We start from the raw sequence: 16,436 nt of genomic DNA on the forward strand, positions 1-16,436 counted from the left end.
GGCCCCATGCTGGAGCAGGTGGATGCACCCAAAGGAGGCTGTGACCCCATGGAAAGACCATGCTAGAGCAGGCTCCTGGCAGGATCTGTGACCCCATGGAGAGAGGAGCTTACACTGGAGCAGGACTTGCGACTCTGCAGTGCCCATGCTGGAGCAGTCTGTTCCTGAAGAACTGCACCCAGTGGAAAGGACCCACGCTGGGGAAGTTCATGGAGGACTGTCACCCATGGGAGGGACCCCACGCTGGAGCAGGAGTGTGAGGAATCCTCCACAAGGAGGAAGGAGTGGCAGAGACAAAGTGTGATGAACTAACCATTACCCCCATTCCCCATACCCCTGCACTGCTCAGGGGGAGCAGGTAGAGAAATTGGGAGTGAAGTTGAGCCCAGGAAGAAGGGAGGGGTGGGAGGAAGGTGTTTTAAGATTTGGTTTTATTTTCTCATTACCCTACCCTGATTTGATTGACAATAAATTAAAATTATTTTTTCCCAAGTCGAGTCTATTTTGCCTGTGACAATAATTGCTGAATGATCTCTCCCTGTCCTTATCTTGACCCACGAGTCTTCGGTTATATTTTCTCTCCCCTGTCCAGCTGAGGAGGGGGAGTGATAGAGCACCTTTGGAGGGCACCTGGCACCCAGTCAGGGTCAACCCATCACACATTCTAAGCAACAGCTCAGATATATATACATAACATCACCGAGTTAGTCAATACGTACCTTAAGAATATCATCATTCTCTTTCCCTCTCCTATCCTAATTCTCTCCCTACCATATTCCTTATGGCTAAGTTTTTATGACTCAGGTCTGACAACAATGCTCTCGATCCCCTCCCCCCCCCACCCAGGTAGGGAAGGAGAGAGAGAAAAGGAGAGAGACTTGGCTGGATTGAAAACTAAACTACACAGCTTTAATTAAAACACTAATGAATCACACAAGAAAATATATACAATTATATACAGGTATATTCAGATATGGGCAAAAGCCTCTCGCCTCCCCCCACCCCCAGCAACTCCCACAGCACTCCCCTGAACTGGGAAGAGTCCCGAGAAATCCCGGAGCCGCTGCTGGAGAAAGCAGAGAGTTATGAGGGTCAGGAGAGCTCGAGCCTAAGGGTCGGCGGTGATGGATGAGCAGAGTCCTCCCCGGACGCCGGCCATGGACGGAAGAGAAGCGGCGAGAAGAAGGAGGAAGCTGTCTTCTAAGATCTCTGTCCTTCCTCTGAGCTTACGTAGATATATGGAATGGAATATCTTTGGCCAATTTTGCTGTCTGTCTAACTCAGCCTCCCACGGGGGGGTCAGAGATCTCCCCATAGTGTCTGAGCCGGCAGAGTGAAGATGTAACCTTGAAACCTCAGTAGTTAGAAAAACATTCCACTGTCTTATCAGCCTAGCAGAACACACAGTTGCTAGTTACAAGAAAGCTTACTGAAGGAAAAAAAATCAGTGAAAAGAAAAATTGGCTTAATCCTGGCTCAAACCAGGACATTTTATCTCCTGAAAAATAAACAAGTTTGACAGATGTATATTTAGTTGGACCAAGTCCCCACTTCGACTGAAGTTCTCACCAATAACAGCAATTTCATGGTGCACTGCAATGGTATGTTTCTACTAATAAAAAGGGATTCTAAAAGCACCTCCCCAAAGAGGAAAAATAGTAGGTGCAGCCATTTCTGAAAACCTCTGCTTTTCAGTAGCTTCTTCAGCTCTGTGGTAGCAATATTTCCACATATAAAGAACAACATAAACCTCACTGATTATATGTAAGCAGTGTCTTGTCATATTATAGAAAGAAATGTAAAAAGAATCTGCTTCCAAATTCTAAACCCACCTGTGTAATACTATCTCAGACAGAAATGGAGGGGGAAGTTACTGGATTTAGAAAGCAGTATTAAAAGGCATTGAAAGAAAATAATGCTTGCAAAATTGAGAAAAAATATGTAAGAAGACAAAATTAAAGAAGAAAAGGCAACCCAATATCATCTCTAAAAGCTAAGAAATTAAATGGGCTGTTGTGGTGATGCAGACCCCCCCCTCTCACTGAGCCACGTTGCAATGCCAACACCAGCCAACATTGTTCTTGCTTTAGTTAAAAGGTCAGTGGGCCCAACGTTGTTCTTGTTTCAATAGCAAATGCAGTAGGCTGAGACAATCTGGCACTTTCTGACCTTACTTACTGCAGCAGTGAGTTGAAACAATTGGGTACCTTCTAGCCTAGTGCAATTACAGTGATTTTGGGTGATCAGGCACTCCATAACTGCAGCTGGAACTCCTGTTGCCAGAGAAACATACACAAGACCCCTCCTGCTCAGATCACAGGCCTACTCTGAAGGCTGCCAAAGATGACCTAATTCAAATTGTGGCCATCATGGAAAAATGCTGATCAAAGTCAATCATCTTGTGACCCTATAAATATTGATCCTGAAAGGGAGGCCCTTTGGAGCTCCCTGGAATTGCACCAAGCTGCTACCCTGTATCTCACAAAGGAAGTTGGTCTATCCAAAGACAAAGAGTAAGTAGTTGGCTACTTCTCATATATGTGGCAAATAGATCAAATTATATTAATTTACCATCATTTAATCCCACGGGTGAATTGGTGGTATATTTCATTGCAACTTTTTTTCATGCAGTTTGAGGATCATTATGTACCAAAATGTAACATCTTAATAACATAGGTTAACTTCTATATCTGTGTGTGTATGTGAGCAATTTAGTTTAGAAACTTGTTAAATCTTTAATGAAACCACTGTGTTTGATTATAACAAATTGTTGGTTATTAAGAGTTGCTATGAATTAAGTATTGCCAGGAAATACATAACCTAATTTTGTTATTTGTTAAGTGTCAATCAACCTCAATTAACTGCTATTCCAAATCACACCAGACCCATAATTATGTGTTAAAGCACTACACTGAAATCCCTACACCTAAACCCTTTAGTTATAAACCGCTGACCAAGTCTGGGACTGGGAATGGATTAAGCTGCATCTAGACTCCTCTCTGATAAGGAGTTTAGAAAGCAAGGGGGTCCACTCTGAACCTCATGACTCAACAGGAGGGCCTTTCACATTCTTTTCCCTGACCCCTGTGTAAATCACACCAAGCCAATGCTGATTCAATCTCCCCTTTCCCTGTATAAATAATTTCCCCTGATCCCCATGTAAATCACTCTAATCCAATTCCAACCCCTACACATCCCTTCCACATAGTAATAGAGTGAACCTTGCCATCAAATTCTGTTAAGTTGTGCTTTCATAAATCTATATTAAAATCACCTTTTCCTAATATATCAGTGCTTTTTAAAGAAACCTTAAGACCTTCCATTCCCATCCGTAACAGCTGTGAATCCCAAGGAGCGCAATGGATTACAGTGTGTTTATTACATTGGTGGTACACACCTCTTCAAAATATTCTGGCATATGAAAATGCTGCAACTGCATATCAACTAGAAAAACTTTAAATGAAGAACAGAGGAAAGTCTATCTCTACATCTAGGCAAACAAACAATAACAATTTTGAAGGGAGATATCAAATAAAATAACATTATAATCAGAATATTCCCCGAGCTAGAAGACAAAAATGGTTCCTCAGTCCCAGTTAGGACACTTAATCAGAGCATCAACTGCATTTTATTTCCTTTTTTTTATCCTATGTATTTAGATCACAGAATCATAGAATGCCAGGTTGGAAGGGAGCTCAAGGATCATCTGGTCCAACTTTTCTAGGTACTACTATTGTTTATATGAGATGGCTCAGCCCCCTGTCAAGCTGAGACTTAAAACTGTCCAATGTAGGGGAATCCACCACTTCCCTTGGGAGACTATTCCAATGTTTGACTGTCCTCATGGTGAAAATTTTACCTCTTGTGTCCAATCGGAATGTCCCCAGGAGCAACTTGTGCCCATTACCCCTTGTCTTTTCCATGTGACTCCTTGTAAATAGGGAGTCTCCATCTTCTTGGTAGCCACCCTTTAAGTACTGGAACATGGTAATAAGGTCTCCCTGAAGCCTTCTTTTCTCGAGGCTGAACAAACCCAGTTTTCTCAACCTCTCCTCATATGGCAGGTTCTCCAGTCCTCAGATCAACCTTGTGGCCCTTCTCTGGACTCTCTCCAGCCTGTCCGCATCCTTTTTGTAGAGCGGGGACCAAAACTGAACGCAATACTCCAGGTGTGGTCTGACAAGCACCAAGTAGAGCGGGTTGATGACTTCTTTATCTCTGCTGGTGATGCCCTTGTTGATGCAGCCCAGCATCCTGTTGGCTTTCTTTGCTGCTGCAGCACATTGTTCACTCATGTTGAGCCTGTTATCCACCAAAACCTCCAGGTCCCTTTCCACAGGGCTGCTCTCCAGCCGGGTGGATCCCAGTCTGAACTGCACTCCTGGGTTACGTGTTCCCAGGTGCAAGATCCTACACTTCTCCCTGATGAACTTCATAAGGTTCCTGCTAGCCCACTCCTCCAGCCTGTCTACGTCATCCTGGAGGGTGGCCCTCCATTCTGGAGTGTCAACCTCTCCACTCATCTTGGTGTCATCAGCAAACTTCATCAGGGTGCTCTTGTTCCCAACATCCAGGTCACTTATGAAGATGTTAAACAGCACTGGGCCCAATATCAATCTCTGGGGGACCCCACTTGTGACCGGTTGCCAGTTTGAGGAGGAATTATTTACTATTACCCTCTGGGTACAGTCAGCCAGCCAGTTCCCCACCCACCGCACAGACCACTTGTCAAGGTTGTAACGAGTCAGTTTCTCCAAGAGGAGGCTGTGGGGGACCATAACAAAAGCCTTGGAAAAGTCCAGATAAGCGATGTCCACCGCTCATCCTGCATCAACTGAGCAGGTTACTTTGTTGTAGAAGGTGATTGGGTTTGTCAAGCACTATTTGCCCCTGGTAAATTCATGTTGGCTTTTCCCAATCGCGTGCTTCAATTGACTTATGACTGTCCCCAGGAGAATTTGCTCCATGACTTTCCCAGGGACTGAAGTCAAACTAATGGGTCTATAATTACATGGGTCCTCCTTTGAATCCTTCTTATAGATGGGAGTGACATTAGCCTTCCTCCAGTCTTCAGGGATAGGGAAATGAACTATGAGACTGGCAAGCTGCTGTCTTCAGTTGCTAAAATTTAAGTCTAAACTTACTAAGAACCATATTGAACAGTATTGCTATATTCTATAGAATGTACTCATTTTTTATATAAGACAAATTCTGTCATAGAAGACCTAATTTTTCAAGCAGATGTCCTTTTCTTTGTATACATATCATTTGTACACATTTTGAAGCAACATACATTATTTTAAGCATTCTACTGTTTTCAGATACAGCAGCAGCATTCATCACCTTCAGCTAGCTCTTGTCAAATTAACAAGGCATTAATAAAACAACACATGAAGTCTATCTACATATGTGTACCAGAAGTGCATTGTAGAAAGGAGGGGGGGAACAAAAAAAACCCCCACCTTCAAATCCAAAACAAGCATCCTACTAAGACTGGAAAAGAGACAACACAAAAAGACTGACCTAAACAAAGGTAGTAGCCAAAAGTCTAATTAACCTACAATCATAAGTCTATACATCTCTGAAGCAAATTGCAGCTACCTATAAAACAGAAGTAAACAGGACGGGCAGTAGAAAAATAAACATTTATTCAAAAAGATACTAAATGGAAGAAAGATAAAATATAAGAATTCCAATTAAAAGGTAAATTGTTATTTTGCTTAGGACTTAGAAGATTTTAATACACAGACTAAAGAGAGAAGCAAATACTGTAATAATGTGGTCTCATGTCCTTTAAACACTGAATTCCTATGAGCCATTTTAAAGCATGTATTTTAAAATTGTATGTAATCACACCTTAGACTTTCAGCAACTACTATATGATTAAGCTGTTGAATATTTAATTATCCTTGCTACTATAAGGTTCCAAGAATCTCAAGTGATATAGTCCTCAAACTTACATCCACATCGAGTCTTTCATGAGTATCACTTAATTGTTTAACTTATAACGTATTTATGTATACAGAACACATTTCATAAACTCACTGAAACACTTTATGACTTGGAATTTTATTATTTGCAGAAAAGAGGAAGAGGGGAATCACTTCACATTTATCTGAAAATGTATCACGGTATCCTTACTATTAGGTTTGATGCTTGCAGGAGTCAGAGGTGACCTTCCAACACTTAAAATGCTGACCCTTTAAAAATATTTATTAACTTAGGACTAGTTTGCAACCACCAGAAATAACTGCTAATGAGTCCAGCTGCAGATTAGATAAATAAAAATATGATGGCTGTAACTAGACTACAGAAGAGAACTTATTCTGCCTTCTGAATGCAAAGCTTAAGATTTTAGAAATACTGGCTAAGAAGCTGGAATCCCAAATAAGGATTCAGTAGCATCCTCTCTGTTGAAATAACGTCTTTTTATCTGGTCATTAACCAATTCTGTATCATGTCTCCATTTGAGAGCTCAGACCTCTAGCTGAGGAAATTTTTTTTTTTTTCAACAGGCATAAACTTAACAAGGGCTCTGAACAAGTGTTCATTAGTTTTCAAAAATGAGATAGAACAATATTTACTCCTTTAGATAAAAGTTTTTATTTTAACATAATTTAACTCTTCTTAAGTTATTCCAGAATTAATAGTTTTATTTGAAAAAAAAAATATATATATGCTACTTCAAAACTGCAAATTATGCACTACAAATTAGTTCCAGGTCATACAGTTGCACTACAACTATTTTTATTCCTCATCTTGGTTCTGTTTCTACTTGCAACATTCTTCTGGCTTATTAAAGGACTATAAGTGAGACAAAGATAAAAACGCCTATTACAGAGAGCAGCGATTATTAACTGCTATGAAAATAAACTGGTTTACATGTAATTTATGGAAAGCAACAGAAGGCTGAGTAGGGGATGCTAAAACAATTAACACAAGAGGTTTTTATTGTTCACTTTCCTTTGCTACTCCAAAGAACATAATCAACATAAGCTGCAAGCATTTCTCAAGTAATATTCTGACAGCACAGAGGAATTTGTCCTGGAAAATATTTTGAAATGTTAAGCCAAAGCCTTGGAGTTATAAACTTGTTTTCTGTACAACTGTATATTAAGTAAAACCCTCCATATTAATTAGGCTCCTTGATACTATTTCAGTTGCCAATGCTGCTCAATCCCTTCCCCTTTTCCCCAAAAGTTCTAATAAGAGGTAAAATAATGTAAAGTTGCAGGAATCCAACATGCCCAACACCTAACAGGCAGACTTCAAGTATAGATAGACAAGTAAGTGAGAGATGAATCATTGATTCAGGTTTTCTTGAAAGTACCATAAACCTTTACTTTAGAAATACCTAGCAATACTCATCATCCATTGCTCCATTTGTTGAAATTGCAAATGACAAACTATCAGTATTTGCTTAAAAGAAAGGCATTTCCTGTGGACTAAGGAAACCACTAACAGATTCTAAAAGAGAAACCTGAGACAAAAGGGAAAGAGCAGGTCATTCTACTGGTTTCTTTTCTTAAACATGAACTACCTTTAATTAAAGGATCGATTTACACAACTGACAGTAGTGCAGCTGTTTCTGATTTTAGGTACACTACTGGATTGGTTATTATGGGAAAGGAAGGTCGTACTATAGTCAAATACATAAATATGCTCTGCCATTTTGTCTGCACCAAGTTCTAAACATTCACAGAGAGTAAGATGATGTAGTTTAGAGATCCTGATGGATAAAGCTTGTGTTGCCTCTCGATAACCAATTTGTTCTTTGTTGATAGCACTGGTGCTAACAAAAAATATAAGTTGAGATTCTCCAAGAAAAAAAAAAATAGTTCTTACACAGTAATTCCGATTTAGCATTTCCTCAGAAACACCACACACTTTGAGTTAGGTACCTGGTTCCCAAACTCCACACGTTTAACAGGAACTTCTCTTGTCCTGCTCAGCTCCTTATAAAAACTATGGAACTGAAGGCCAAGTGAATCTAAGCACACTGCCAAGCATTCATGCAGTCAAAGAAAAGTGGATGGCAATATGCTTTCACATTCTCTGGACTAAAACTACTGCAGAAATTACTGACTGTATACCAAAATGAATGAGAATTAATTCAGCCCTTGAAACGGCCATGAAAAAAAAATATATCACAATGATATATCCTAATACAACAGTTTGTAAATAAACTTGTACCTGACAATGCTACATTGAGATGCCCTTATCATTATTTCATCACTGATAAAACAATAACTTTCTCATACTCCAATCACTAAGGAAAAGCTGTGTCCAAATCCAACAAAAGCTCAAAACTATGCCATCAAAAACAGCACTCATATTCCATTGAGGGAAAAAATCCAAAACGTTCACCACCACACATTTTTGAACACACAATATTGGTAGTATATATGTGGGCAGCTGAAGCAGATAAACTTTATCTATATCCATACAATAGAATTTAGATGGTGTTTGCAAAAATTAAAAATTCCAGAACATGATTCATACACATAGTCACACCTAGATCCAGGTACACTCTGGGCCAAGGCCACCAAAACATAAAAACAAGTCAAAAATTCTCCTTTTTTCACTGGGAAAATCTGGGTCCTACTATACCTCGGTCCACAAAGACGTGAAAAAATTCTCACATCTTAAATCCTGGCCCTAGAGACCTTGGAAAGGTTAAGCCTCATTTTCTTTCTTTGATTCTCCAAACTTTTTTTTTTCTTAAGCTAAACAGTTTTGCTGTACTTTCTTTTTTTTTTTTTTGTCCCATGGATCGATCAATTTCGCAAAGATAGAGAGAAGCTGCTGGAGAGAACAACTAAAGATGATGTCACAGAGTAAGGAAAAGGTAACACTAAGGTGGAGATACTGGACCATGCGGTAGCCTCACCTCCTGAATTCGCCTGCGGGCCTGCTGCAGCACCTCCTCGTACCCCTTTTGTCGCAGCTCACTCAGGCTCTCATAATACTCTTCTGGGTCGCCAGTCTCAGTGAAAAGTACCTGTGAAAGAATCTTCCAGCCACAGGTATCCAAGCTGTGAAGCAAGTAAACTTGCAGTTTGTAGCAGAGATCCTCCATCTCCTGCTCCGAAAGCTTCGGGGCTCCGAATAGCACCACCCACATGCCCGAGGGCTCCTCGGGGAAGGCAGGCAGGTAAGGTTCCAGTTCCGAGTTCACGGAGCACAGCTGCTGGTGCACAGCCCGCAAGTCCTGGAAGGAGAAGAGGCCGGCCCAGCTGCACTCCTCCCCCACAGGCTCCGCGTCGGGAGCGACCGACTCGGCTGCCTGCAGCAGCGAGGGCGGCAGCAACGACGAGGCTGCTGCTGCCGCCGCCTCCACTTCCTCCTTCCTCTTTCCCAGCTCCAGCGCTTCTACCTCTTCGGCGGCACCTGCCACCTCCGGGCCCCGCAGTAGCCTCTGGGCCGGGCTGCTCTTGGCGCGCAACGGGCTCTTCAGCAGCGCCTCGGCCGCCGCGTCCTGCTCGGAGCCACGCACCAGGCCGGAGTCCGTGCCCCTGCTCACCGTGGGAATGCCAGCCTTAGGGGCGGCTCTGGCCTCAGGGCCGGAAGAGCTCCCACGGTAGAGCACGCGGGAGCCGCTGCGCTGGAGCTGCGCCGTGCGGTTGTGGCAGGTGATGGCAAACTTGCACTCGATCTCGTTCCAGGCCACAATGAAGACGAATTTGTGCTTCTCCCGCTCCTGGAAGGCGTGAGGCCTCACGGCTACCCAGTCAGCCTCCAGCGTTTCCTCCAGGGCGAAGGCGGACATGGCACTGTGCGGCTTCCCACGCACACACCCCACCCCCCCGCTCCTGTCCCCGTCAACCTTCCCCCCCTGCCTCGCCGCGCGCCGCCTCACTGTCCACCATCAGCCATCTTAGCGACGGGAAAGACGCTGAGGGGGGGAGGATGCGCTGGATCCCAAATGAGGAGGCGGGGGTGGGGAGGGAGGACAGAGAAGAATCACTTCCTCTCTGTTCGGTTCCCGCCGCGCGCCCGCTGCCGGAGAACGCCGCCGCTGCCGCCTGTAGTCATCAACCTGCCGCCGCGGCGGATAATGCCCGGTGCCCCCACACAGGTAGTTCACGCGCGTCACACGAGGCAAAATCTCTTTACAAGCGGCGGTGGCGCTACGGCACCTCAGCGCCGGCCCAGCCCCGACCCGCGGCCTCGCGAAGCCCCGCCTTCCCATTCTGTGGGACGCCTTCGCCCTTGGCTGTCACCCTTGTTTCCCCGGCGGAGGGAGGTGGGCAGAGCTTGCGCTCCGCCCCTCCCTTCTCCGCCGGCCACGCTCGCGATCCCTCGCCCTCCCTTCTCGTTCTCCCGTGGTAAGCGAGGGGAAGAGCGATGCTCCCTCGGACGTACAAGGAGGCTGTTCGGCTGCTACGCGCTGCATGCTGGGAAGGGCACATACCGGGCCGCGGCCGTTAGTGACCGGGATCGGGCGGCTCCGCTGGACGGGAAGGAAGCAGAGCTGCCGCCATCTGATTTCCCCTGGGGTCAGCTGAGCGGCGACCTCTCGGCGTAAGTGAACCGTTCAGGGTGAAATCTGCCGCCTCTGTCGTACTTGCACCGTGGCTCTCGGGAGCAGGCTGGGGGGCAGCAGACGCTGCTTCGGGTAGCTTCTAAAGCTTTGCCTGCTGCGGCTCTGACCTTGCTGTTAACTCCCTGTCAGCCCGTCACCCCAGTGGGGGCCATTGGCCTCTGCAGCCCTGCATAGCAGCTCCCCTGACCACTCTCATCGTGACTGCAGCTAGCGCTTCTTTCCAGGGCCTCTGCCCCCAAGCTGCCAGAGGGTTTTTAAGCATGGAGGTCAGTGAAGGCAACAAATCCTCTCACAGGGAAATGATATGTGCAGAGATTTGTTTCTGCTTTTCCTGTTCCCTAAAGCAGTTTTCTGCATGGTTACAGGAAAGGATGTGGTGCTTCAGCCGCTTGTTTTAGTTGTATGACTTCATTCTGACTAGGCATTGAACCAAAGTATTTCAAAGATCAATTATCAAGAGCGCCTAATGCAGATGAAGTTTGCACTTGTGGTTAGGCTGCAAAAGAGTGCAGCATCTGTGATGAGACCTGGAGATGAGGGCATGGTCTAAAATAGCTGTTTAGGGCAATTCTGTAATTTTATAACAGAAGTTAGCTGACTGCACTGAGACAGCATTTTATGTTCATGTTGGCCTGTCCTACTTAAGAATTGGCAATGCCTGCAGTGCTCTTGGAGGTTTCCAAGTGTATTGCAGAGCACATAGGTTACAGTAAGCCAACGATTCTTATAAGCATGTCTAAAAGGAATGATTAATCATCTGCAATTCTAAGGCAAATGGTCAGTTTATTGGTACTCTTTGGGATATTCCATTTCTTTTGTATAAATGAAAAAATATTTCTTATTATAACAATCCTGTAATAGTTGCATCAAAAATAAGATCAGTAGACAATATGTATTGCCCATCTGTCTTCTTTTTCCCCCTTTTTAAAAATGGGGGTTATGTTTCCCCTTTTCCAGTCAGTTGGATTTTTGCCAGAATGCCATGACTTCACAAATATGATGGATAGTGGCTTAGCAACTTCATCCATCAGTTTGGGATGTGTGGTAACATCACCCCCCCACACACACACACACACACACTCCTCTCTTCATACTTGCACACACAGGGCAACCTCTTAAGGAGGACTGACGTCGGGCTTCCTCCCTCCTCCCTTTGGTCCTCAACCCTCTCTCGGAGAGAATGCCTTAAAAGCACAGTACCTTTTGCATTACCTGCCTAAAGGACACATTCTTACTGCATATATATATATATCCCTGGTAGCCATTTACATTTGTTTTCCCTAAACATCATTCTTCAGTTTGTGTTAACCCTTAATAAACCGATTAATTTGTGAAGTAAACATTGGTCTTAGAAGCAATTTGTGAGCGTGGTGGGGGGGTGCATTCTAACTACCACTCTAAAACATGGTCCCGCAGTGGCCGTTCCTCTGTGAGAGGTGAGCACCACGTGTGAGCCCTCGGTCTTATTCAAAAACCCCTCCACATCAGGGGATGAAGTCGCGAAAGCATCCTGACAGCCGGTAGCCCCCCAATATCGGCTCGTGACAGAGGCAAAAATGTCATTGAGTATCTCAGCCTTCTCCATAACCTGGTAACCAGGTCTCCCATTTCCTTCCAGAGAGGGCCCACATTTTTCCTGGTCTTCCTTTTATCACCAACATACCTATAGAAGCTCTTCTTGTTGCCCTTGACATCCTTGTCCAGACTTAATTCTATCAGGACTTTAGGTTTCCTAACCTGGTCCCTGGCTGCTCAGACAGAGAAGTCTCCAAATGGATCATCCTGACAGGATGACAGCTGATAGAAATCGCTGGAGACATATTTGGTTTCCCAAAATAAGATCTTAGGCATCTAAGCTTTCACTGGAAAGTTTGAATACATTCTTCTATTGTTAGCACACCTAATATAAAAAAAAAATAATCTATCTTTCTCTGCAGTATTTGAAAAAGTATTTGCTGCATTTTCTGCAGATTTTAAAGTCTGCAGTCAGGATCAGTAACAGGCACTCAGTCACAGGCCTCCAACTAGATTCTGCCCCATTGACTACAACTCTGATTTCTTCCTTTCAACCAGTTCTTGATGTCACTCTTCTTTCGGGTCACCTCATAGACAGGTTTCACAATTTCACTCTAACCTGGAGTATGCATTCTCCAGAAACCAATAGTTCCTAAAAAGGTTTGCGAGTCCTTTTTAGTAGATGGTGGGGCCACAGCTGTTCTTTTGTTAATCACGTCCATTGGGATCTGGCAACATCCATCTTGCCTCCTGATTCCCAGGAACTGGATCTCTCGTGCAGGCCCCTTGACCTGGCTTCTTTTTGCATCAAAAACAGAATCCAGAAGAATTTGGATGATATTTTTGCCTTTCACGAAGACTTCTTCCGGTGTGTCATCCCACAAAATTATGTCATCAATGTACCACAGTTGTTCTGGAACTCCACTGTTCTCCAGTCAGTCCATGGCCCATGTCTGAGCTCTGTTTCCACCCCTGGGGCAGTTGATTCCAGGTATACTGGACTCCCCTCCTGGTGAAAGCAAACTGTGGCCTCCACTCTGGTGCTACAAGAACAGAGAAAAAGGCATGAGCAATGTCAATAGCGGCACACCATCTGGCTGCTTTCAACTCCAGCTCATAATGAAGTTCTAGCATGTCTGGCACAGCAGCACTGAGCGGTGGTGTCACCTCATTCAGGCCACGATAGTCCAGTTCAATAAGCTCAAGTGCAATACTGCACAGGACCTCAGCAGAGAAGACAAAAGGCATCAAGATGAGCAGACCTTAAAAGCTTAAAGATCTTCATATTGTCATCAATTGCATATGACAATAGAGTCCTAGATGTACAGCCAACATCTTAAATTGAATGCAAATAACGTACTGTTGCAAAAGACCTTGCTCTCCAATCAAAACATCTCTACAGTGCTTCTGAAGGAGCTAGAATGAGTGTGCAAAAAAAATAAATCAAAAGGAAAATAATATTGTTCTTAGTCACAGAATCACAGAATGTTAGGGGTTGGAAAGGACCTCAAAAGATCCAACCGCCCCTGCCAGAGCAGGATCACCTAGAGTACATCACACAGGAATGCATCCAGGTAGGTTTTGAATGTCTCCAGAGAAGGAAACTCCACAACCTCTCTGGACAGCCTGTTCCAGTGTTCTGTCAACCTCACAGTGAAATAATTTTTCCTCATGTTTACATAGAACCTCCTATGCTCCAACTTGCACCCATTGGCCCTTGACCTATCTTTGGACATAACCGAGAAGAGCCTGGCTCCGTCCTCCTGACACTTGCCCTATCCAACTTGGTCTTGAACATTTCCAGGGATGGAAGGGTGGTGGGGGGGGAAGCAACACCCAACAAAAACTAAACCACACCAAACTTAGCAGCAATGCCAACAATGTTTTATTTCCAATTTCTTTCTGTGTAGCAACTTGGTGAGGGGTAAGGTAACTGTTAGGCTTGTTAAAGCTTTCTAATGACTTGTTAAGGAAATTACACAGGCTAAAAGTGCAGTCCTAGGAATTTTGTTTCTTTTGAAAGCCTGTCTGAAAAATTAGATAATTGGAAGTGAAAGGGTTTTTAGAAGGTCACCTCCTATAGGGGAGATTTAGGTTAGACATTAGGAGGACATTCTCTAGTGTGAGGGTGGTGAGACACTGGAACAGGTTTCCAGGGAAGTTGTGGAAGCCCCATCCCTAGAAGTGTTTAAGGCCAGGTTGGATGGGGCCCTGAGCAAGTGGGAGGTGTCTCTGCCCATGTAGGGGGATTGGAACTCGATGATCTTTAAGGTCCCTTCCAACTCAAACCATTCTATGATTCTATGATTAAGTACCCTAAGACAGGTTCAGTTATTCATAGGAGACATTTGTTTAACCTGTTTGGAAATGCACCTAATGATGGAGCTTCTGTGAGAATCTCAGGCACTCTCATTACTTCACTCTTCTTAACACAATTTTCCTAATTTGAATATTCCTTGATGGAATTTAGAGCCATTATTTCTTTTCAGCTCATTATAGACATGAATTTATTCCCTTTATCTTTGCTGAAGTATTTTATATATGTAGAGGGCGTTTTTAGCGAGCAGTGGACATGTGAGCAATCCAGCCTTTACTATAAACATCGGGGCCCCTCCAAGGCCGTTACTATGGATACTAACTGAAAAAGTGAGCAGCGAAGTAAACTTCCGGATGTGCCAAAGAAGGAAGTGAGGCGGAGAGTCATGACTGCGCATGTGTGTGTTAGGAACCCAATCTCTGTTTAGGTCGTGGCAGGCTTTATGAGAATTGACCAATGACAAGAGTGGTTTCGGTCGCGTGTACACAGCAAGGGGCTATATAAGAAAGCTTGGCACGCAGAATAAATTGCCAGCACCTAATCATATTGGTTTCTGTGTGTCTGATCATGGTTTATCCTCCCGCATATATATTTGAAAATTTACATACATTCCTTGTTTCTCTCGATTGAAGAGAGTCTGTTCATTCGTTCTTTCCCTGTGGCCTCCGAGTCTGTGATTCATCATAAACCCAGAGATCATCTCCATTAGATCTTTTCCTCAGAGCTTCCTAGCTCTATGTTTTTTTTAATCTGGAAGTAAAAGTGAAGTGATCTGAACCTTGGAAGTTCAGATCCAGAAGAGAAAAATCCAAAGTCTGCTATCCAAAGAATAAACCTTTATTCACAAGGCTGAATGTAAGGACAAGAGGGATCTGAACAAGCCATAAGCTTGAGAAACTTTCTACAAGTTCACTGTGCTGCACATGAGAAGATGGCTACATTTTTAGTCAGCTTCAAAACTTTGAGGTACCCCATGCAAAGACTGTCTGTCCTATGGCCTAAAACCCTTCAGTTTAATTGTCAGGTACTGGCCTGATTTATCTGTAAAGTGCAGGAAAGCAATGAGAGAAAAAAATCACAGAAAGTCCATTTTTTGTTCCTGTTTGTGTAGGGTTTGCATGGCAAGGTTTTGGTAGTGGGGAGGCTATAGGGGTGGCCTCTGTGAGAAGCTGCTAGAAGCTTCCCCTATGAGTCATTGCCAGCCAACTACAAGACAAACCTGCTGCTGGCCAAAGCTGAGCAAAGCAGAGAGTGGTAGTGAAGAAGGGGGAACAAAAACCAACAAACCTGCGGCAGAACAGTAGCCAGTGGAAAGGAGTGAGAATATGTGAGAGCGACTGTTGCGAGCCGGTAGCGGGGGGCTACCGGCTGTCAGGATACTTTTGCGACTCCCCCTCCCGATGTGAAGGGGTTTGTGAATAAGACCGAGGGTCACACGCGGCGCTGCCTCTCACGGAGCAACGGCCACCGCGGGACCGTATTTCAGGGTGGTAGTTAGAAAGCACCCCCCCCTCCACCACGCTCAGAAATTGCCTCTAAAACCAAGATTTACTCCACAAACTAATTGGTTTATTAAGGGTTAACACAAACCGAGGGATGATGTTTAGGGACAATGCAGGTGTGAATGGCTACCAGGGATATCAATATGTATGTAGTGAAAAAGTGTCCTTTAGGGAGGCAATGCAAAGGTGCTTTTAAGGGAGAGGATTAAGGACCAAAGGGAGGAGGGGAGGAGAGAAGGAAACCCGACGCCGGTCCTCCTTAAGAGGTCGCGCTGTGTGTGCGAGTATGAGGAAAGGAGTGTATGTGTGTGTGTCTGTGTGTGTGTGTGTGAGGTGATGTTACCCTCCGGCGGCTTGTCCAGCGGCGGTTGGTGGCCGGAAGGCAGGACGGCAGGTCCGTGGTGTCGGAGGGGCAGCCTCTCGGCAGCGGGTGCAGCGCCCGTTGGTTTCCTCTCCAGCGGCAGCAACACGGGGAGGGGGCTCCGGCCCCGACCCCAGGGCTCGGGACCCCGGCACGCTCGGCGCTGAGGCTCAGGCTGGACCCGGGGCAGGCAGG

At 44.7% G+C, this 16,436-nt stretch overlaps 2 protein-coding genes across 2 annotated transcripts in view; one reads left to right on the top strand and one right to left on the bottom strand.

Annotated features, from left to right (window-relative positions):
• Positions 1–9,769, bottom strand: part of LOC127395142 (junction-mediating and -regulatory protein-like) — a 129,377-nt gene extending 119,608 nt beyond the window's left edge. The window contains exon 1 of the mRNA XM_051641611.1: positions 8,891–9,769. Coding sequence (XP_051497571.1) covers positions 8,891–9,769 — 879 coding nt within the window. The remainder of the gene's footprint in view (positions 1–8,890) is intronic.
• Positions 9,770–9,925: 156 nt separating this feature from the next.
• LOC127395144 (uncharacterized) overlaps positions 9,926–16,436 on the top strand; it is a 69,518-nt gene continuing 63,007 nt past the window's right edge. Inside the window, exon 1 of the mRNA XM_051641612.1 lies at positions 9,926–10,524. Coding sequence (XP_051497572.1) covers positions 9,926–10,524 — 599 coding nt within the window. The remainder of the gene's footprint in view (positions 10,525–16,436) is intronic.

Source organism: Apus apus, chromosome W (genome assembly GCF_020740795.1).
Source record: "Apus apus isolate bApuApu2 chromosome W, bApuApu2.pri.cur, whole genome shotgun sequence".
NCBI classification, from domain to species: Eukaryota; Metazoa; Chordata; class Aves; order Apodiformes; family Apodidae; genus Apus; species Apus apus.